This window comes from Myotis myotis, unplaced genomic scaffold (genome assembly GCF_014108235.1).
Source record: "Myotis myotis isolate mMyoMyo1 unplaced genomic scaffold, mMyoMyo1.p scaffold_m19_p_9, whole genome shotgun sequence".
NCBI classification, from domain to species: Eukaryota; Metazoa; Chordata; class Mammalia; order Chiroptera; family Vespertilionidae; genus Myotis; species Myotis myotis.
The window spans coordinates 46,237,062-46,259,625 of NW_023416401.1; the positions used below are offsets into that span (position 1 = coordinate 46,237,062).

The 22,564-nt window shown below is 35.8% G+C and overlaps 1 protein-coding gene across 2 annotated transcripts in view; it reads right to left on the reverse strand.

Annotated features, from left to right (window-relative positions):
- The window catches only part of CCDC102B (coiled-coil domain containing 102B), a 149,629-nt gene extending 127,449 nt beyond the window's left edge, over positions 1 to 22,180 (reverse strand). The window contains exon 1 of one of the 2 annotated variants that reach the window (XR_004970028.1): positions 21,977 to 22,180. Coding sequence is in view for 1 of the 2 variants with exons in the window: in XM_036322914.1 (XP_036178807.1) it covers positions 21,977 to 22,047 (71 nt within the window). In the remaining variant the exon portion in view is untranslated. The remainder of the gene's footprint in view (positions 1 to 21,976) is intronic. The other variant, XM_036322914.1, reaches the window with a different exon arrangement.
- Between the last annotated feature and the right edge of the window lie 384 nt (positions 22,181 to 22,564).

Sequence of the window (22,564 nt, forward strand, 5' to 3'; positions counted from 1 at the left end):
TAGATTTTCTTTCATACCAAATTCATCAACATTCCAATACTTACATTTATTTCAGAATTTCCGGAAACAAAAACCACAGACTATCCCAATTGTCCTATGCATTTCCTCAACAAAATTCCTAGGCCATGCATCCCATTCACACATGCTCTTAAAAGAATGTGAGTCGAAGTCAAAAATTCTTCACAGATCTGGTTATCCTTTGTATTAAACAAGAGAAAGTCTTTGTATGTCAGAATGATTTAGTAATATTTCCTCACACCCATTTGATGGAATGTGCATGGCTGTTCTCTGTTAGCTGATTGGAAAGTTTTCACAGGCTTAATAAGGAAGTTTGGAGAATACAGCCCAAATGACTGTCATAGTTACTTCTGAAAAGTAGCTATAAAATTTTTTAATAAAAAATGTATTCTTTAAGTCTGTTTCATCTTCCAATATTATGTCCTTTACATTAAAAATCCAAATTGGCTAAAATGCATCCACATCAAAAAGCTAAGAGCAGCGATGTTACAGTGAATTCAGACTTTTGTGAGCTACACCTATGCATAATGCTTACAGAAATTCTATTAGGTAGGTATGGGTGCCTGGACCAATGTCAGAAAACCTGATAAGTGACAAAAACAGGGCTTAATTCAGATCTTTCATCTCAAAGTTCAGAGCTATTATCACTATGCCAAATTGTTTCTTTCTCCAATGTTTAGGAGAAATGCCAGTGTCCTGACCCAAACGGCACAACAAAGTATATGGTCTCATTGCCCTTTAATTTAGGGAGGTTGAGGCCTGCGGGGAAGAATTTCGTTTCAACCCATAACACCATCCAGAAAACTACAGAAAATAGCAGCTGATACCAACTTTTTGTGTCTCTTGTAAAAGAAAAATCCAAAGTCCAGGAACACTGGACAAAGATGGTAGGGACCACCAACATGCCATGCCCTGTTCTCACGTTTTTGGCCTCAGAACAAGAAAGTTGAAATACAACTTTCTTCATGAACATTACATTAAATTGCTTATTCAAAAGAGGGAAATTAAGAATTAGGTCTCAGTACTCTTTTTTTTAATTGTTTTATTGCTTAAAGTATTACAAAGGGTATTACATATGTGTCCTTTTTTTCCCCCGCCCTTGACAATCCCCTGGCCTCCCCTACTCCCCAGTGTCTTATGTCCATTGGTTATGCTTATATGCATGCATACAAGTCCTTCGGTTGATCTCTTACCCCCCTCCCTCCTTCCCCCCAACCCTCCCGCCCCCCAACCCTCCCTGGCCTTCCCGCTGCAGTTTGACAATCAGTTTGAGGCAGCTCTGCCTCTGTATCTATTATTGTTCATAAGTTTATAATGGTCTTTATTATTCACGAATGAGTGAGATCATGTGGTATTTTTCCTTCATTGACTGGCTTATTTCACTTAGCATAATGCTCTCCAGTTCCATCCATGCCATTGCAAATGGTAAGAGTTCCTTCTTTTTTACAGCAACATAGTATTCCAATGTGTAGATGTACCACAGTTTTCTAGTATTCCTAGAAGTGGGATCACAGGGTAAATGGGAGTTCCATGTTTAGTTTTTTGAGGAAACTCCATACTGTCTTCCATAGTGGCTATACCAGTCTGCATTCCCACCAGCAGTGCACGAGTGTTCCTTTTTCTCCACATCCTCTCCAGCACTTGTCATTTGTTGATGATAGCCAGTCTGACAGGTGTGAGATGGTACCTCATTGTTGTTTTGATTTGCATCTCTCGGATGATTAGTGACTTTGAGCATGTTTTCATAAGTCTCTTGGCTTTCTGAATGTCCTCTTTTGAGAGGTGTCTATTTAGATCCTTTGCTCATTTTTTTATTGGATTGTTTATCTTCTTTTTGTTAAGTTGTATGAGTTTCCTATAAATTTTGGAGATTAGGCCCTTATCAGATATGACGTTGGCAAATATGTTTTCCCACGCAGTGGGAAGCAAGAACATACAATGGAGCCAAGATAGTCTCTTCAATAAATGGTGTTGGGAAAATTGGACAGATATATGCAAGAAAATGAAACTAGACCACCAACTTACACCATACACAAGAATAAACTCAAAATGGATAAAGGACTTAAATGTACGACGGGAAACCATAAAAATTCTAGAAGAATCCAAAGGCAACAAACTCTCAGACATATGCCGAAGCAATTTCTTCACTGATACAGCTCCTAGGGCACTTGAAACTAAAGAGAAAATGAACAAATGGGACTACATCAAAATAAAAAGCTTCTGCACAGCAAAAGAAACCATCAACAAAACAACAAGGTCTCAGTACTCTTAAAGTGCCTTCCCAAGCCACCTCAACATATAAATACCACACAGGTATTTGTATGTATATACACATATATGTATGTGTATGAAGTGTGTATGTATACATATACACATAGTACACACATGCTTTTTAGCCTGGTTGTATATCACTTTAGTATTATTATTTAGAAGACTAAGCTAGCTAAACATTTGTGTATATATAGAAATGTTGGCAGTACTCAAAGAAAATAATTCCTCCATGTCAAATCACTTTTCTGTTTGATCCATTTTCACAAAGATGGAGCAAACAAAGATGTAAGGGGAGTCATAGTTACTTTCAACATACTTGGGATATGAATTTCTATGTGTCATTATTGTTTCCAAGGTTCATGTCACATACTTAAGATGTCTTTTTCAGACTCAAAAAATATAAAGTGTCTGCATACGATAATCGAGTTCTCAATAAATAATCATTGCATTGCAGACCATAAATTAATAATCACTAACATACAATATTGCATATTTATATCCAAGTTGTACATGCTTGCTAAACATGGTTTATGCTATGATAGATAAGAAGGGGGCCTAGAAATGAAAAGACTAGGCATTTAGAAATTGTTTGACAGATCTCATGAAGTAAATGAAAATGTATGGTTGAAATAGTTCATTGAACAGTGACTCTCATAAAATAGTAAATGGTAAAAGAAGGATATTTTATAGAATTACTAAGAATACTAACAATTTTCCAAAGTATAGTACAATTTAATAATAAGAAAATTTGTTGACTCTGAGTTAACACTAATCAGAATTATTTTCACTGACCTTCAATGCCACGGAGTAATCTTCAACTCTGTATTTATGGCATTTAGATTCAAAATAAGAAAACTTATTGGTATTTTTCAGAATCCACACATTATTGATGTATGTTGGATTCCAAACTGAAATTTTTGGTTTGTGACTTAGTCTAATCTCGCCAAAAGATCCCTGAAAGAAGCAGCTCAAGAGAGTTCTTACACATCAAATATAAAAAAGAGAAGGGGAAATCAGCCTAACATATTAAATTGTAAACATATGGATGGAATTTCCTTTAAATTATTCTTGAGTCTAAAGCTTAAGGGTAAAGAATTTAACCAAACACATTTGCAGTTTCCATAACACAAAACATTTGACAGGGAATTCAACCACCCCAAAGACAAATGAGATTTCCACTCTAATACCGGGTAAGCTGAACCTTCTCCTACTATTTTGAAATATCTGTACCCAACATTTAAAATGTCAATCTTTACAATGTAACTTTGTAATAAATAATAATGAGTCTATATATTAGATAGTAGAGAGGTTTTTATTTGTTTTTAAATTCTGGAGCCCCAAACACCTGATAAATAGGAAGAAAGAAAACACTCATTTTCCTACAGTATGATTTGTCACTAAAAACTTCAAATCATTTCATGGATTATTAGAACAGTCAAGTTAGTAAGTGTTTTGGATATAAAGTTAATATACACAGTCAGGTATACTTCTGTATTCTAGAAACAAATACTTATCAGTTATCAAATTTTAAAACCAATATTATATAGCATCATAACTATATTATGATAGCACCAAATACATCCAAATGGTTAGGGATTTTTAGAATATGGATAAACTTATGTTGTATAAACTACAATGTTAGTGAGAGAAACAAATAACAACTAAATTAATGTAGCAATATATCATGTTTATATACTGGAGACCTCAAAATTATAAAGATGAAAAGTTCACCCAACTCAACCTGTAATTGCAGTCAAAACCTAGGAAGGTTTATTTTGTGGAAATTGACAGGTTGATTCTAGCCTTCATTTGAAAATGCCAAGATTCAAAAATAAACAACAAAATGCTAAAGAAGAACAATGTTAGAGGAATTACAGAACCTGCTATAAAACTATAATAATTAAAACCATGAAGTACTGGCATAAGGAGAGACCATAGACTAATGGAAGAAAATTGAGTCCAAACACAGACCCACACCTCTGTGCTCCCTGATTATGACAGGTCAGTATGGAGAATTATTTTTCCCTTTTTCAACAAAGATGCTGGCTCAACCATATATCCACAAGGAATTATTGCTGCATCACACCATCTAAAAAGCTCACTTCCAGACAGGGTGTGAGACAAAACAATGGAGCTCCTAGAAATTAACTAAGAGAAATCTCTCATTACCTTGCATTTAGAAAATATTTCCAAACAGAATAGCGAGCATTATTCATAACTAATCATCATTTGTTCCCTTTCCAGAAGCCATGGGCAAGGGACCCCATCACTTAGATAATCAGAAAGCAGCCAGTTTTCTAGGTGCAGTCCTTACAAACAGTGCATCCCCCCAGATCAAGCAAAAGATCAGGTGTGATAAAGAGAATATTATCACAATATAGCGATGTGTGCTCTAATGGAAGTACAGAATGCAGGGGTCAGAGAGGTTGGGGGAAAGCCCCTCTGCTTGGGGGCTGAGAACAAAGTATTAACATGTGACTAAGAACTTTTCAACCACTCAAGGGGGAGAATAACGTGGACTATAGTCATACATCCTCAATACAGCTCATAGTTCTCAGCAAATTGCAGTTCAATCAACTCTGCTTGAAAGGAGGACTGTCCGGTGAAAAGACAGCCCCTCGTCTGAACTCCGGGTTTCCCAGTTACTTATAGTGAAACAGTGTGGTCTAGTATGTAGATTTTAAGTGGGCATGAAATACAAAAATGTCCAGTAAATTTACTGTGTTTAATTCCAATAAAATTTGATTATATATATATTAAATTTTAGCTTCCTCTTTATCCTCTAATCATGTCTCTTTAATGTAGGGAAATGTATGGTATATATCATAATTTACTATTGTTGATTGCTACTTTAGTTGCCCAACTACCCAGATTCAATTTTTCAGATATTTCCTTATGAAATTAGTGCTCAAGAAAACAATTATGCTCACATTATCAGAATTTCATGACCAACTATGCCTCTCTTAATGGAAATGAAGTCTCAACAAACAAATGATATGTAAAGCCCTTAACAAGTCTTTTGAAAAGTAATCAATTGTCTTGTTTGTTTCTACACACACACACACACACACACACACACACACACATGCATATGCACACATGACCATTTGCTTGAAAGCATGCAGTTATCTTTCTTGTATTTATAAAAATGTTTAATTTAATGACATAACCAAAAAATCTCTGAACATGCTTCAAAATAATGAGCATTGGCAAAACAAAGATAATTGGACATGAGGGGAAAAACAAACCCAACCATTTCCTTCATCTCCTTTCAACATTTTCCCATTTTCAAAAAAAAAAATTGGGACACATAAGAACAGAATCAAGATAATTAGTTTGTTATTCAAATGCTAAAATTAAAATGGAAAATGTGAAAAAGAAAGTAAGTAATATTTTGGAAGAGAACTAAATTCAAATGTTGAGTTCCGCTTGTTCATTATGCTTATGAAAGCCAGATCTGCTTTTAAATTTCAAACAATCTTTGGCAGCATGAAAGATCTGACCTCAGAGTCCCACGTCTCCCACTGAGTTCTGTTGCATAAAATCCAGAAAACAAACCTATATTAAAATGTCCTTTATGCTTTCAGATTATTTGTACCATTACAAGTCAAAAGAATTCTTAGACAAATATAATCATGTCAATAAAGCATTTCATAAAAGTAATAATAAACTGAAATAAAAAATAGAAAAACAATGTAATGTTTTATAACAGCAGATATCACCTACCAGTAAAATAAATGGAAAATAACATTATTTTTCCTAAGCAGCAAAGGAGTAAGTGCTCTGATTACCTTGGACTGTTCTGGCTTGAATACAACTCACAGCTTTTTTCTCTCTCAAAATATAAAACAACAGAGCAGGCAACACATCTTGTTAATCATACTAGAAGTTAATTCGAATGCAAAAACATTTTCTTTCTCATTTTGTTATACATTAATGTCAGACAAACTAATTTTATTTTCTATTTACTGCTGCTTTTAGCCATTATTACTGATCTTAAAAAGTTGCAATTTTTTTTGTTAATCCGAAAAGTGAAAAGAAAAGAGGAAAAGGGTATAGTGAAAGGGATTTGATTTACCTTCCAAGGTGTGAGACCTTAGAGAAGTTAACTTTTCCCAGACTCAGTTTTAACAATAAACCCAGAGTGATAACACCTACCTCAGAAGTTAGCTTTAAGAATGCAATGCCATTATATTATATTATACTATATTATGTTTATTATATTATATTATATTATATTATATTATATTATATTATATTATATTACATTACATTATATTATATATACTGAGTGGCCAGATTATTATGACCACCGATGTTTGTAGGCAAATTAGCTATAATTTTGCGCTGAAGTTGCTAGAGGGCCAGACCACTATAAATAGGGAAGCAGGTTGTTTACCACGACAGTAGAAGTGATTTTTTTCTGAAGATATGGGTAAACAATGTGATTTAACAGGCTTTGAACATGGGATATATATGTAGAGATAGATAGATAGATGATAGATAGATAGATAGATAGATAGATAGATAGATAGATAGATATAGATATAGATACAGATATAGATATCCAGGCACAATATAGACATTCAATAAATGGTAGCTACTATTTTATGATTCTTTTTACTACATGAAATTTCCTTTCTGTACATCAGGAATTTGTAGCTGAAATTAAAATACACATTATGAAAAAAATACACATTATGAAACCAATGTGCACACATTTCTAATTACTAGCACCAAATCTTCAGCGAAGGTAGAGGATGTTATCCTAAGAATCAGCTTATAGAACAATTCATTCTATTTTCTATCCCTCCATTGGACAGTGAAATATCTGCTCAAATAAATTCAAGGGAAAGTGAGACTTATAAAATTTAGAAAGCAAAGCACTCAAATATAAAACAAAGAACAAGAGATAGGAATATAAACAATCCAACTTCCAAATTATCTGAAGCTATGGGAAAATGAAATGACAGATTGAAGTAAACAACTCAAACTGATTTTCCTTGGTTCTTGTCCAAAGAGGATACACACTTCAGAGACCATATCAGCAGAAGTTGACTCACTCAATTCTGCTCCAGTCTTGTCATCAACTCTGAGCTTACACTTATAGTAAGCTACACAGTCTAGATAAAAAGACATGTATCTTATACCTATAAAATATGTTGATGCAGAAACTATTTTTTTTACAGTTTTCTGGAATTCTTATTTATTTTTTTCAGAGTCCAGTGGATTTCATTTTGGGTGCAGAGACTAGTTGAAACCAAAATGGAGTTCAATTTGCTTGCTTGCTTGTGTGTGTGTGTGTGTGTGTGTGTGTGTGTGTGTGTGTGTGTGTGTACGCATGTGTAATGGGAATGGAGGGTGAATGAGCTTGAGAAATGATTTATCTACGCTCTTCTTCCTGATCAGTTTGTTCCTCCTTCATCTGTGGCTCCATGCTTTGGTTAACTACTTTATTCTGGATTTATGACACAACATGATAGTTGTAATATATTTGTTTCTACCACCAGTCTATGAGCTCGGGGGCAGAAGTTGCATCTTATTTATCCTTGTCCTCACAGTGACTAGAATGTAGAAGACACTCAATTAAGGAATCTAGAGGGAACTAAAGTTACCATTCAATTAAAAGAGAGTTGACAACTGCCAAAATGCATATGCATGCAATCATGTTTATATGTGTCCATTGGGCCATAACAAATTAATGTTATTAATTTGGACTCCTCAGGCTCGCTGGAAATGAAAACTATCTTTGTGTATGTGTGTGCATTTATGTGGTAATGGAAAGCATGAATTTTGCTGCTGCTGGGAGTTTAGGGAGAGCTCTTCATATTTCTCATCCTATAGGACATTAACTCTGGCTTCCCTGCACTTTTTGCCTATTATTAAAAATCAACACCATTCTTTCAGCTTGGGTAAGCAAAATTAAGACTTCCCTTACTAATCATCCTCCATCAGCCCCTACATCCAATCATTTATCAAGTCCTGCTCATTTTACTCTCTGAGTTTTTATCTGAGTTCACTTTTCTCCATCTCAGCTGCCTTAGTCCAAGTAGGGTCAGCTCGCTCTTAGATTACTGAAATAGATTTCCAACTGGTCTCCCTTCTGATACCGTTTAGCTCTCAACAGCTGGAGATATATATTTTTATATTTTCAATTTTATTATATTTCCTAAAAACCGTTCAATTGCTTTCCCATTCTTAGGATTAAGTTCAAAGTCCTTATTATATCTCCCATAGTCTTACCCGCTGGCCTCCTCTCCTTTCCTTCCCTTTCCATTTCAGCATCTCCAAGTTTCCTTTACTTGGACACCTAAATATCTCATTTCTCATTCTAGCTGAGATTTTAGTCTTGAATTACCAAAATAATTCAACTTCCTTTGGGTTAGAATACTCCTACATGTTAACTCTTCAGAAGAAATACTTCTTCAATGAAAAACTATAGAAGTACCAGCTTGAATTAACATACTTATGTTTCATATTTTAAAAATTAAAAATTCCTGAATATTCACTAGTCAATTTCTTTATTCTCTTGATTTAGTCAAAACATCAACCTACTCAATTAATACTCAACATCTGAAATACATAACTTATGTTCTAAAGATACTTAATGCCAACATATAGAGAGCCTAACAATTCAAACACATTATTATGTTCTTTAAAATACTTTTCTATTATTTAAATTAAACCATCACATGAAAACTGTTTTCTATTGCTTTATAACTTCCATAATCCAGTGACCACAAAGAACCACAATTTCTAAATGATTATAAACCTCAAAGGATCTGAAAAAATTTCTGCTGAAATAAATGTTTTGGTTAACATTTAAATTTTTATCATGAAATACATTTTTTAAACTTAACACTTTTCCTAGGGTTGAACAAAGACCATTTAACATACTGCTGTCATATGGATTTTTAAATAAAATTATTAAAATAGATTTTCCCATTAAAGTACTGAAAATAGGAGAAGCTGATTTTCCTTCCTGTAAATCCAACCATGACCTACAGCTTTTACAATCCCCTTATTTTCAGTAGTAGAGAATTTAACAACAACAGCAAAAAAGATTAAGCAATGATCATATAATGATGAAGAGCTAACACTATAAGTATAGTTATGCTTAGACCTCAGGGAAGTTTGACCTCATCAACATCAGTAGGAGAACCTTACATTTATTTTCAATATGGATAATTTAAATGGTACCCACATTTGGTGACTGAATCATTTTTCTATTTGGGTGAACATGCTCAGTGAATTAATCCAAACTCAGTTTAGTATGCATCTCCTCCAGTTCCACCATTGACTTCCTAACTCAGCTTGCTTCCAACCTATGACAGTGGCATTGCTGTCTGTATGCTTATGAAACCCCAAGGCCATCATCACCTGTCATCTCTGCCATCTCACCACGCATCAGCCTTCCTTTCAATCACTTAATCACCTTGGCTATCCCTTGCAAAACTCTCTCTCTCTTAAAACCTCCCACCTGCCTAAATCACTCCCTTTCTTAAAGTTTGCTTTGTATCTACACAACAAGGACACTGTTTTCTTAAAAGTTTCCACAGAAGCTCTCCGTGGCTTTATATTCAGTCTTCCTAATTAAGAAAATTCTTCAAAATAATGTCTCTCTAAAAGAAATCACTAAATTTACAAATACCCAGAATATCTTGCCCTCAGGAAGCATTCAAAAGTAATACAAACTAAGACACACTATCAATAGAGATTTTGTTTTCTATATTAAGGCAGTTCAGGGGAATTTTTCCTAATAACATTGTAAGAGTGCAAAACAAATTACTTTGGTTATTTTTGTTGTTGCATTTTCATTTCAATCAGATAGAAGTCATATGTGTGATGCATACCTACATCTGAACAGGGCTTAATCACCTGCTGAGTATGTTTATGCAGATTTTCCATTTATGAAAGTTCTCCAATAAGGTTTACAAATAACTTCCTTGGTTAAGAAAACACAGAGATATCCTATATAATAAAAGGCTAATATGAAAACAGACCAAACGGCAGAACAAATGGAACAATCAAACAACTGGTTGCTATCATGTGCGCTGACCACCAGGGGGTGTGCACAGAACATGGCAGGCATCGGCCAGGACAGGAGCAAGTGAGCGGGAGCACCAGGCTAAGGCAGGGCACCGGTCGCTGTCATTGGGGCGAACCTCTGGTGGTTACTGAAAATGCTTTGCTCTCGTGAGCCACAGTCCCGCCCAGCACTCACACCTGCTGCTGGAGCCAGCCCCACTCACACCCACTGCCAGCACCCGACACCGGCCCCAATTGCTCAGCACCATCAGCAGGTACAAGTGGCAGCTACTGGCCCCGATCACCCCTCAGGGCTCTACACCTGTCCCTGATCCTGAGGGGAGATCAGGGCAGCAGCTGCCGCTCAGATCCACTGACTGCACTGGCCCCACTCGCACCTGCAGCCAGTGCCAGAGCCACCCCTTGCACCCACTGCCAGTGCCCGGCACCGGTCCCAATTACTCAGTGCCATCAGCGGGTGCAAGTGGCAGCTGCCGGCCCTGATCACCTCTGAGGGCTTCTCTACCTCTCCCTGCTCCTGAGGGGTGTTTGGGACAGAAGCCACCACTCACACCCACTGACTGCACCGGCCCCGCTTGCACCCACTGCTGGCACTGGTCCCAATCGCTCTGTGTCATCAGCGGGTACAAGTGGGGCCAGCACCATCAGCTGTGGGAGCAGCGGTGGCAGGAGTGGGGCTGCCAGCAGACAGGGGACAGGGGCTGCAGTGGGAGGGGCCAGGCGGGGGCACAGACGATGGGCCGAGACCCACCCCATACCTACTGCAGCCTCACAGCCCATAGTTCCTTTCAAGGTGCACGAATTTGTGCACTGGGCCCCTAGTAGATAATAATCAAAGTCATCTGAAAATCACTGCTCACTATCTCTTTCCAAATTTTTGGTCATATTAGATTTTTTCTTTGTTCTTTTTTTTAAACCAGTGTCCCCTGTACACAATGCACTCCATTAAAAGATGAACATTCTCATGCATTTCTCCTGTACGTCTAAAATTGACTGAATAATTATTATATTAACTAGAATACACATAATCAAAAACAAGTAGTGGTACACATATAGTGTTAAAAGATAAACTGAAGCATATTAAAATTTTTAAGAGTTTATTTGAGCAAAAATTGATTCAAATCTGTTGTGCCAAACCAGAAGTGGTTAAGAGTACTCCATCCACAGGGTCTCAAGAAAGACTTCCATAGAGAAAAGGTGGAAGCAAAGCAAGGAAATTAGTGATTGGCTGTAGCTAAAAGCCTACTTGGCTGTTTGTAGTTGCTTATCCTTAGGTTTCAGATTTCATAACCTTGAGCCATTTACAGGTTTAGATTTTGGGTTGTTTAGATAGGCTGCAAACATTAGAGCCACCTCCGTCTAATGACTGCCTTGTTTAATTAATTTAAAAATAGTAATTTAGCCCTAGCTGGTTTGGCTCATTGGATAGAGCGTCGACCTGCGGACTGAAGGGCCTCAGGTTCAATTCCAGCCAAGGGCACATGCCTGGGTTGCAGGCTCGATCCCCAGTGGGGGGCGTGCAGGAGGCAGCCGATCAATGATTCTCTCCCATCATTGATGTTTCTATCTCTCTATCCCTCTCCCTTCCTCTCTAAAGTCAATAAAAATATATTTTAAAAAAATAAAAATAGTAATTTAAACACTTTTAAAGTACCATATATATTTCCATTTGTCTTTACTTCTATTTTCATTCAGTTTAAAATCATTGCAACAAGTCATGTAAAATAAAGACAAAGTGGAAGACACACAAACCAGCAAATGCATGTAAAACAATATATTTCATTTTATTAAAAATATATACATGCATATACACCGAAGTCTGCTAATTTCCTCATGTCGCTAAAGTAGAATAAGGATAAACATTCCCTAACTTTTGAACCTGGCATATTTATAAACAAATATTTACTGGATTTCTTCTATGTGCCAGAAACCCTATTGCCTGGGTTGGAGGCACATCCGTGAATAAACAGATTTACAGTATAGATCTGTCCTCATGGAGCTTATACAGTGATTACAAGTTCATTCTAATGCAGAAATTCAAATGAATACTTAATTATTTTTCTCCAAAGATTCACTTGTAGCAATTACCTAGATGTCTTCTCATTGTTAAATGGAACAAAAATGTTGTTATGAAAGAATGAAAACAATTTATTTTGAACATGTTGGAAGAACTGGAAATAACAGAATTGCAAAAACCACAACACAAACAAATGAACCCAATATTTGGAGTTTGATCACGTATTTCTGATGAATCTCCCAAATATAAATATTTACACATGTTCAACTCTTCATCCTTTATTTAAAAACTCTAGGCTGAGAGTGAACTGAACTTTCTAAAAGTTCTCAAAAATATTTTAAACAGGAAACCAGCTGCCTCCACCCAGCCATGGCAACATGTTCAAAGCACAATACTGCAGGAGTTCACTGAAGTCCTTGAATACTCCAGATGACTGCAGGTCAGATTTAGTCCTTGAATCATGTGCCTTTAAAAATGTAATTGCAGAGGAAGTTGAGAAAATAAAATTATTAGTGAATATGGACCTACCCAAGTTTCATAATTATGTTTTTTCTTAAAATACGGGATTAATTTACTTTGAAATCACAAGGCCACCAACTTCTGAATAAGAACAGCATAACTTTTCAAAAAGTAATAGACTAAATATAAAAGGAGTATGTAAAATTGATTTTGTATATAATTAAAAGTATACTCATTTATAGTACTGTATTTATTTAAAATGCTATAAGGATATTAAATCATTTGTTTCTCTTGCTACAGAACATTTTAATATTCAGGAAAAACATAATAAAATAATGTAGAAACAGCAAAAGAGAAACAATGGAATTGTTAAAAAATGAACATTCTTAGCCCTAGCCTGTTTGGCTCAGTGGATAGAGCGTCTGTCTGCATACTAAAGGGTCCCAGGTACGATTCTGGCCAAGGGCATGTGCCTGGGTTGCAAGCTCGACCCTCCTCAGTAGAGGGCGTGCAGGAGGCAGCCAATCAATGATTCTCATCATTGATGTTTCTATCTCTCTATCCCTCTCCCTTCTGCTCTGAAATCAATAAAAATACAAAAAAAATGAACATTCTTAGACTCTGTAACATAAGGAGAAATATCAACCTATACATACATATCACCAAAAATTATCAGAACAGGAGCTGATAAATAATATGTTGATATTTTAGACAAAATGATGACTTCTTATCTCTGTCACTGGCCTATTAAATTTATAGCCTTGTTATATTTCTATGGACTCTTCTAAGTTTAAAATAATATCAATATATACTTCATTCTAATTATTGTAACCTGAATGCACAATGAAACAAGCAATCAGTTTTCAGACATATTATTTGGAGAAAAATAACTTCCCCCTGAAAAACAAATATGGTGGCTGTGCAATACTTAAGCTACTTCACATAATAATGAGATCCACAATCTTGATTTTACCTGGAAAATTCCATTTATAAGGTTTTGGGTCTTAAGAAATAAGACATGAAATCTTTTAAAATATACATGTTAGATTTGATTTGACAGCCAGTTACTATACATGCTAGTGAGACTTTTTCCCTGTCCCTACTTTCTCATGTTAGACAAAATGTATTAGTAATTTGTTTAGACACAGAGTCTCCCAACTTCTCCAATCATCTTTTTAAGTGTTGGTATCTCTGGGTGTTGTCCTTTGGCATCAGAGAAAATAACACTAAAGTGAAAAGCAATTTAAAGCAGAGATCTTAACACAATTGCTAATTGATCTGTAATCAGTTTTCATCTGTTTGTTTTACTTGTAAGGTATAGTGTTGTATTTCCTTAGTAGAAACAAGTAAAGGAATTGGATTAAAAATGTCAAAATATCAGGAAGTGAATAGCTAGTGTTTATATTTCTCAAAAGATCTGGCTTTCCAGTCCCTAAAAATAGAAAATGTAAGACTTGCAAGGAAAACTACAGAGTCTTCAATTCATACATTTCAGAAAATTTGGTTTTGTTTTGTTTCTTTACTCTCCCAACTGTATAAATATTTTCTTTTAAAAACTCTTTCCTAAGTAATCCCTATACTAAATCACAATTTTAAATCTTCCTTCAAAACTCTACTTTTACTTCTTCTTTCTCTACACTCTCCTATATCTGTATCTTTCATTTAATTTATTAAAAATCAAACAAACTAGGAAATGTGTGGATTCCTAGAATTGGGTTTCATCATTGCCGGTTTGACACCAATTAGACTTTCTTACACTACATCCAGGAGAGCGCATCCTGGTACCAGTTACTTCCACAAGACATTCTATTTTTCATATTTCTCGGTAGCAATATAACATAATTATATCCTTATAACAACATCAGAATGGTGTAGTGGGACCCAGACAGCTCTGAGTCAGAATCAGAAAACCTGGGTAAATCTGTTCCTTGTGAAGTCACTCAGACACATGCCTTCATTTACTATAAGGAGATAAGCAAGCCTTGAAGATCATCTATCGTTGCTATGAGAATACTTCATAATTGTTTACATTCTGGAGTGTTATAGTCTATGCTATACAATATGCTAGTCACTGGCCAGATGGAGTTATTGAGCTCTTGAAATGAGAGTAGTCTGAAATGAGGTGTACTATAAATGTAAATTAGGCAAAGTAAGGAAAAGGAAAATGTAAATTGCTCATTGATAATTTCATATTGGTGGCATATTGGAATGGTAAAGTTTTTTATAAATTGGGTTAAGTAAAATATATTATTAAAATTAATTTCACATCTATTTTTAAACATTTTAATGTAGCACTAAATTATGAATGTTACTTGAATGATATTTCTATTGAACAACTCTACTCTAAAATATCCAAAATATTTTGTTTTCTTCTAATCTATGTTTTGATTTTTTTTTCATTAATCCTCACATGAGGATATTTTTCCATAGATTTTTAGGAAAAGTGGAAGAGAGAGGGAAAGACAGAAGGCCCAGGCCAGGGAGGAGCCTGCAACCAAGGTACATGCACTTGAGGGGAATCGAACTGGGGACCCTTTAGTCCACAGTCCAATGCTCTATCCACTGAGCCAAATCAGCTCGGGCTATGTTTTGATTTTTAAAATTATGTTCAGTGTTTTGGGGCAATAGTTCTGTTTCTACAGAAGCTTCCTATCTATACTTCTAATTGAGATGATTACTAACAACATTATTTGCAAACATCTGCTTGAAAAATGCATTCTATTGATAGTGGAAATATACACCAAATATACACTCCCATTCAGATATAACTGAGAAAGACATGTTCATTACCTGCCACATGGCCATGTAATGCAGAAGAGGTGGTGAGGCAGCAGTCACACCAAAATATATGGACGTGACTGTCCCCTCTCTCCTACTGAATCATGTATAGCTCTCTCCTACACCATTCCCATCTGCAAACGGGCATGCTGCATGTAACACCTTCAACCTCAAAATATCATCTTAATCCCCACCTGGGGCCACCCCATTTCTCTGGCATTTTTTATAATAAATATCTTTAAGAGTCACTTTCCCCCATCCCGTTCTCTCTTGAACTACATCTATCAATATTGAGGCCTACAAAAACAATCGAGGACTTCTACATTGCTATATTTAATGTCTTTCTTGACCAATCAGTAGCATTTTCCATAATTGGCTATTCCTCCTTCTAAAAGCAATAATTTATTTGGCTTCTGAGAGACCCCTCTCTCTCGGTAGCATTCACTGCTTAAGAAATAAGCCTGCAAGAAACAGAGACTTGGAAGTATTCTTTTTCTCCAAAAGGGCAAGTATGACAATTTTACTAAGTAAGTCAGGTTCCTCTAAAGAAGGTGACTTTTGCCGAAACCGGTTTGGCTCAGTGGATAGAGCGTAGGCTTGCGGACTGAAAGGTCCCAGGTTCGATTCCAGTCAAGGGCATGTACCTGGGTTGCGGGCACATCCCCAGTAGGAGATGTGCAGGAGGCAGCTGATCGATGTCTCTCTCATCAATGTTTCTAGCTCTCTATCTCTCTCCCTTCCTCTCTGTAAAAAATCAATAAAATATATTTAAAAAAAAAAAGAAGGTGACTTTTAAAAATCATATGGTGATAAACTTTTAAGATTACCCTAGAAAAAATTTTCAGTGAGGTAAACTGCCATTTTGATTGTGATCAGGAACTTGATTCTTTCATACATCTAAATCACACACACACACACACACACACACACACACACACACACACACACGGTGAATAGCTCTATCTACAAAAGACAAATATTTACACTTACTTGGCCACAAATGTTTTGAAACAGTGTGGAAAATGGATGAGGATTAGAGAGAAAAAACATGTGTATCCATTACACAAGAGAATCAGAGGTTTTAAGAGACTGAAAAGTTAGGAAGGGGAGTTGGTCTCTGTATTACTTATACCTCTGATACTATTGCTGATAAACATCTAGGTTTCTGAAATATGCCATTTTTGTTAACTTATACAGAGAACACCCTACTCCATAATACAACTTAGAGCAGTGGTTCTCAACCTTGGCTGCACATTAGAATCACCTGGGAATCTTTTTAAAATCCTGATTTCTGGGCCTCATCCTTCGGAAATTCTGTTTCTTTGTTATGGGGTGAGGCCACAACATTAGTAACAAAGAAACAGAATTTCCAGAGGATGAGGCCCAGAAATCAGGATTTTAAAAAGATTCCCAGGTGATTCTAATGTGCAGCCAAGGTTGAGAACCACTGGTCTAGAAGCAGAAATTTGCTGTTGGCTAGGGTTAGGCCCTGGCTTTCTGTGAGAAGCCTGCTTTAATTCTATAAATACTTAAATTTCTCCCATCAATCTGCACCATTAGATCAAATTTATTTTAGTCCCACATCAAAAGCATAGAAGACAACTCTGGCCCATGGGGCTCAGTTGGTTGGGCATCATCCTATGCAACTAAAAGTTGTCAGTTCGATTCCCAGTCAGGGCACAAGCCTAGGTTGTGGGCTCAATCCCCAGTAGGGAGCATGCGGGAGGCAGCCAATCAATATTTTGCTCTCACATTGATGTTTCTCTCTCTCTAAACATCAATTTAAAAAAAGTTTAGAAGATAGGATGTACATTCATAAAGCACCAACATCTTTAGAATACATTTGTAACATGCTGGAATTGCCACAGCCAATGTTTTCAACACATACAATCATAAATTTTATAAGTTAAACTGTCATTAACAAAAGAATAGAGAAACTGGGGGAGCATCAGAAATATGATGAGAGAGACCCTAAGGAGCTTATTTTGGGCCCAATTCAGTCTCACCATTGACTATGACCACAAAGAAAGTTCAAGAAGCATATACGAACACTTAGAAAATCCTTGTGATTACTCTACCTCCTAATTAGGAAGAGCTTACAGATAGAATCTTCCAGAACATCAAACTCCATTTTTGTCTGACACTTTCATATGTCCCTCTCCTCTCCTTTCACACCAAGTATTATTCCACCAAACAATTATAATTCTCACTCTTCATTTATGAGTTATATTTTCATCTCATCCAGAAGCTGAGGAAAAAGAAGACAGGAATCCATGAATAAATGCTGAATAATAAATCCATTAAATCTCTTGAGACCATCATAAATTCAACTTTTAACATATGCCTTCATAATCCTAAATTCACTGAAGAAGGAAATGAAAGATTGTAGGGAAACTCCTCAAAATTATTTCTACATAAAAACAGTCTAAATTTGTCTCAGGCTCTTTTTCATTGAAATATTTCCACTTTACCTTACCTGACATTTTTAAGGGTTACTGCAGCCTAAAAACATGCTCACTGGCCAGTGACTAATGGACTCACTTCTATTTTTTTTAAGTTTTAATTTTACAAATTAAAAGCAAACATTACAATAAAATACCATTTATTCTGCAATGGTCATATGTTTGATTTTTTAAAAAAGATTTTAAAATTGATTTTAGGGGAGAGGATGGGACAGGAAGAAAGAGAAACATCAATGTGAGAATGAGACATAGACTGACTGCCTCCTGTTCTCCCCAAACCAGTGACCGAGTCCTCAGCCAAGGGATGTGCCCTGACCAGGAATCAAACCAGCAATGTTTCAGTACATGGGATGACACCCAACCAATTGAGCCACACTGGCCAGGGCTGGTCATATGTTTTGTACTGAGTACTAAGGATATCTCTTATTCCAGCTACCCCCAAAAAAATACTTCTCTCAGAAGTTTAATATCAAATATCTTCATATCTTTGCTACACATAACAGAAATTCTTAGCAAATATCATTAAATATAAACCACTCATATACTTTTTAAATATATAAAATATTAATAATCCTTAATCTGCAGAGCTATGACTTCAACAGAATGACCTTAAACACAACCCATCTTCTCTTTGATGGGCTGACTTCCTCCACTAAAACATCCAATTTTCCTTTTTACAAGGTCTCACACTCACAATCAATCACAACTGAGCACCTATAATTGGCCAGGAAACTGAGGACAGGCACTGGTACACAAAAGGCCCTCTATGAAATACAATCTTAGAATCTAGACCTGTTTAATTAAAATAAAATGACATGAGGTCAGTGATCAAAGTATTTAAAATGAGAAATGTCCTTAGTGATTTAGTCCTGATGATTTTCAGAAGATGAATCTTTACATTTTCACTATCCTCATCCGTTTGGGTGCATGGCAAAAAGACATGACGCCAGTAAAACTTAGATGATGGCAAGCTTCCAAAAGAGTAGACAGCACATTTCTACAATGTCAGTGTAGACATCATTTTATATATCCTATAAATGCCCAATACTTATATAGTCACAAAAATAAATTATTATAACATGAGGTGGTTTAATTGAAAACACTGGGGAAAAAAAGAATAAAAAAGGAAATGAATGCTATTCCAGATACTAGTTCTATTCTATTTAGAAAAAAAGTAAATTAATATGTTTAAGTTTTGGATATCTGAGGGAAAAGTGTTAATAAATAGGTGCTATTCTTTTTACTATGGATATACCATACTATCTATTAATAACATAGATCTTATATATACTCTTCACCCATTGAAATAAAATCTGAGATACGTTTATAATAATGGAGCCTTCCCATAATTTTAAGAAGGGGTGGCCACTAAGCGTTTATTCATATTACACATCAGAAAGAAACAAAGGAAACCAAAGTGTTCCCAGGGTCATTTTCAGTCACCTCGTGCATTTCATTTGTGAAAAACTAATAGTTGATGAAAATCGGTGATGATATTTCCTCTGAGAAATCTCAAGATATCCTTTGAATGCAACATTCAAGACAATAAAGAAAGCGTAAGAGCTGATTATGGGATCAGCCAATTTTACACGTAAAAACTGCTTATTTTCAGTATCAGTTTCTTTTTTTCTTCTCCCAAAGGAGAGTGGACCACCTGAGAGAATTGTGATTAGGTGGATTTGCAGATGTTGGGGTTGATCTTTGGCCTGTGTTTCAACCCCCTCCACCCTGCACTTTCTTACTCTGACTCCCATTCCAAACCATCCCGATTAACTTCTGCCAGACTAACATTCCTAAAACACCAGTGCAGCATAATAGAAATAGCTCTGGAGCCAGAAAGACATTGTTTGGAATCCTGGTTCCAGCACTTACTCTATCTGTGGCTTTAAATAAATCATCTAACATTTCTGAACCTCAGACTCCTTTATGAAAAGGAAGATAATATGTAAAATGAAGATCATTTTACTGCACAGTTTTCAAAATTGCAGATATGTATGTAAATTATCTTGTATATATATTAAACATCACTCTGTGTTGGCAAGTGGTAATGAAGAAGAAGATAATGATGATGATAGTGAAGGAGGAGGAGGAGAAAAGGGGAACAAAGACTCCATCTCTTCAGAAATTTGCAATTGCCCCACTGTATAAAGGGCAAAACTACTCTGCATTTTTAGATGCTCCACAGCTCTGCCCACTCTGCCATCTATTGAGCACGAAGTCTGCTACTCACAAAGGTGTACTTTTTCGTGCTCCAGTGAGGTGGATGACCCACCCCTTCCTTGCTTTATATTAATTCATGCCTCAAACCCTTTTCTCCAAGCACTTTTACAAAACAAAAGAGTCTTTTTCTTTTCAGTAATTACCCAAGTCCCACTGACTTCTCATGACTCAGAACAGAAAGCTGGACTTTTCGTTAAGGTTTCTCTAAAATCTTGCTGTAGAGGGAATTTTGGAAGGTTGTGGCATCCTGGCAGACTTCAATTGACCTTGTAATACCAGCATAAGAGATAGGAAACTTCTCCAACTAGAAGTGGCCTGAGGTCATTTTCAACTTTAAAGAATTATCATCATCACATTTGTGGCTCTAATAATTAGATAAAACCCTCATAAATGTCAAGGTCACGCCCATTATGAGGCACCAAGGAGCTGTGTTCCAGTGACCAAGCAGTTACTGAATCTAATGAAAACAAAGGAAGAATGGAAAATACAGACCATTCCATGATCTGTTATTTCACAAGAAAATTATTTGTTGACATTTTGAAAAGGAAAATAATTTACATAAAGCATTTTACACATGGTTCAAATAGATGCACAGATACTTTAAATCATATTTCAAAATCACAAAAATCATACACATATTAGCATAACTAGCCTTTAATCAAATGCTTTTGTAAAAGTATTGATAAAAGTCAGAATTCAAAAATATTTCATGTATATGTGAGGATATTTGACAATAAAATGATTAACAGCAAAACATTTAATCAAAGTTATAACAATACCCCATCCCACAAAAATATTAGCAAAAGTGTATTTACATGATTTTAGAAAATAGAAAAACTGGTGTTGATGTAAATAAGACTATCAAGAGAGATATCATGTGTATTTCAATGCCATGTGTTACATGCTTCTAATTACATGTTTAAGAATATATCCCTTCTATTTCTATGTAATAGACTTACTGACTCTACAGTCATTTCATAATTTATTTTTGCAAGAAACACCAGCAAATACTTCCCAATGGTTTCCAGAGATCTTTCCCCTTCAGTTCTATAATTGTTTTCTGTATAGTTAAATATCCCTTTCCTTTATAGAATGTATAGGGTTTCATTCTTTTATTCTATGTTCCTATTTCCTCCACACTACCCAGGTAACTTACATAAAGAAATCAATATTAGTGCTAAGTTTGAATTATTTTCTATTATCAATGACAGGAGCTCAGCAGGAGGACTAGCAAAATTAAAATAACTCTAAGTGCATGAAGCATAAATTATGAAGGTTTACATAACAAATGTATTTTTCCCCTCTAAGAATATAGATTATTTCAAACACATTGACTAACTCATATCCACTGGGAACTACAAAACAGGGTTTTAATATCAATATGTCCTATTACGGTCTAAATTTAGAGTTTAAACTCTTACCTGAGTTTTGTTTAGTATACAGTTATTTTTTAGACAGGAAATGTACGATAAGATGTCGGGGTACATAATACCAACGGTGGGAAAATGGAAGAGGGAGGAAAGAAATCAAGTCCACTTTAAGCAGAAACTCCAAGTCCCTCTGTTTCCCAGACCTACAGTAGTTTTATTCTGCATCTTACAAGCAACTGTCCTTCCCTTTGCTCCGAGAACAACACATGCTCTGCCCCAGCAGGAAAATATAAAAATTAAATAGAAAACCACAAGGTTATTAAGCATCTTACCCTCTGGGCTTGCTGGGCTGCTTTAGCGGCTCAGTGTTACAGACACGTGTAAACAACAGAATTTCCTGCATCCCTTTCTCATCTGTATGGCTCTGGGGTCCTGGCCAACAGGATTACTTCCAGCCTTAAGGCCACTCCACACTAACTCGAAAAAGATTCCCATTGGTTGTGAAGTTTTATCAAAACCAATACCACAACACCCTCTGTGGATCACAGTGAGCTAACCAAAATGAAATCATTTCAGTGTTCCCTGACTGAGGATGGTTTTCCAACGCCTTGCATACAGCCCATTTCAAACTATGTACTGTGAGTGCAGAAGGGAGAAAACACCCACTCCTTCATCTGTAAGTTTGCTTACTGTCTAAAACAATACTCATAACTTGTAAAGTAATAGAAAAAAATAAAATTAACTGACCAAAGAAGGTGTCTGTCTGCTAAGATTACAGAAAGAAAAGGAAGTGTCATTGGTCGGATCTGCTTTTTATTAGATTGTGCCCCTCCAAAAAAGAAAACAAATATGTCATGAAATATTTGAGGATACAAATCATGATGCAAAAACTGTCTGTCAAAAGCTGTGATTTCAGTCAT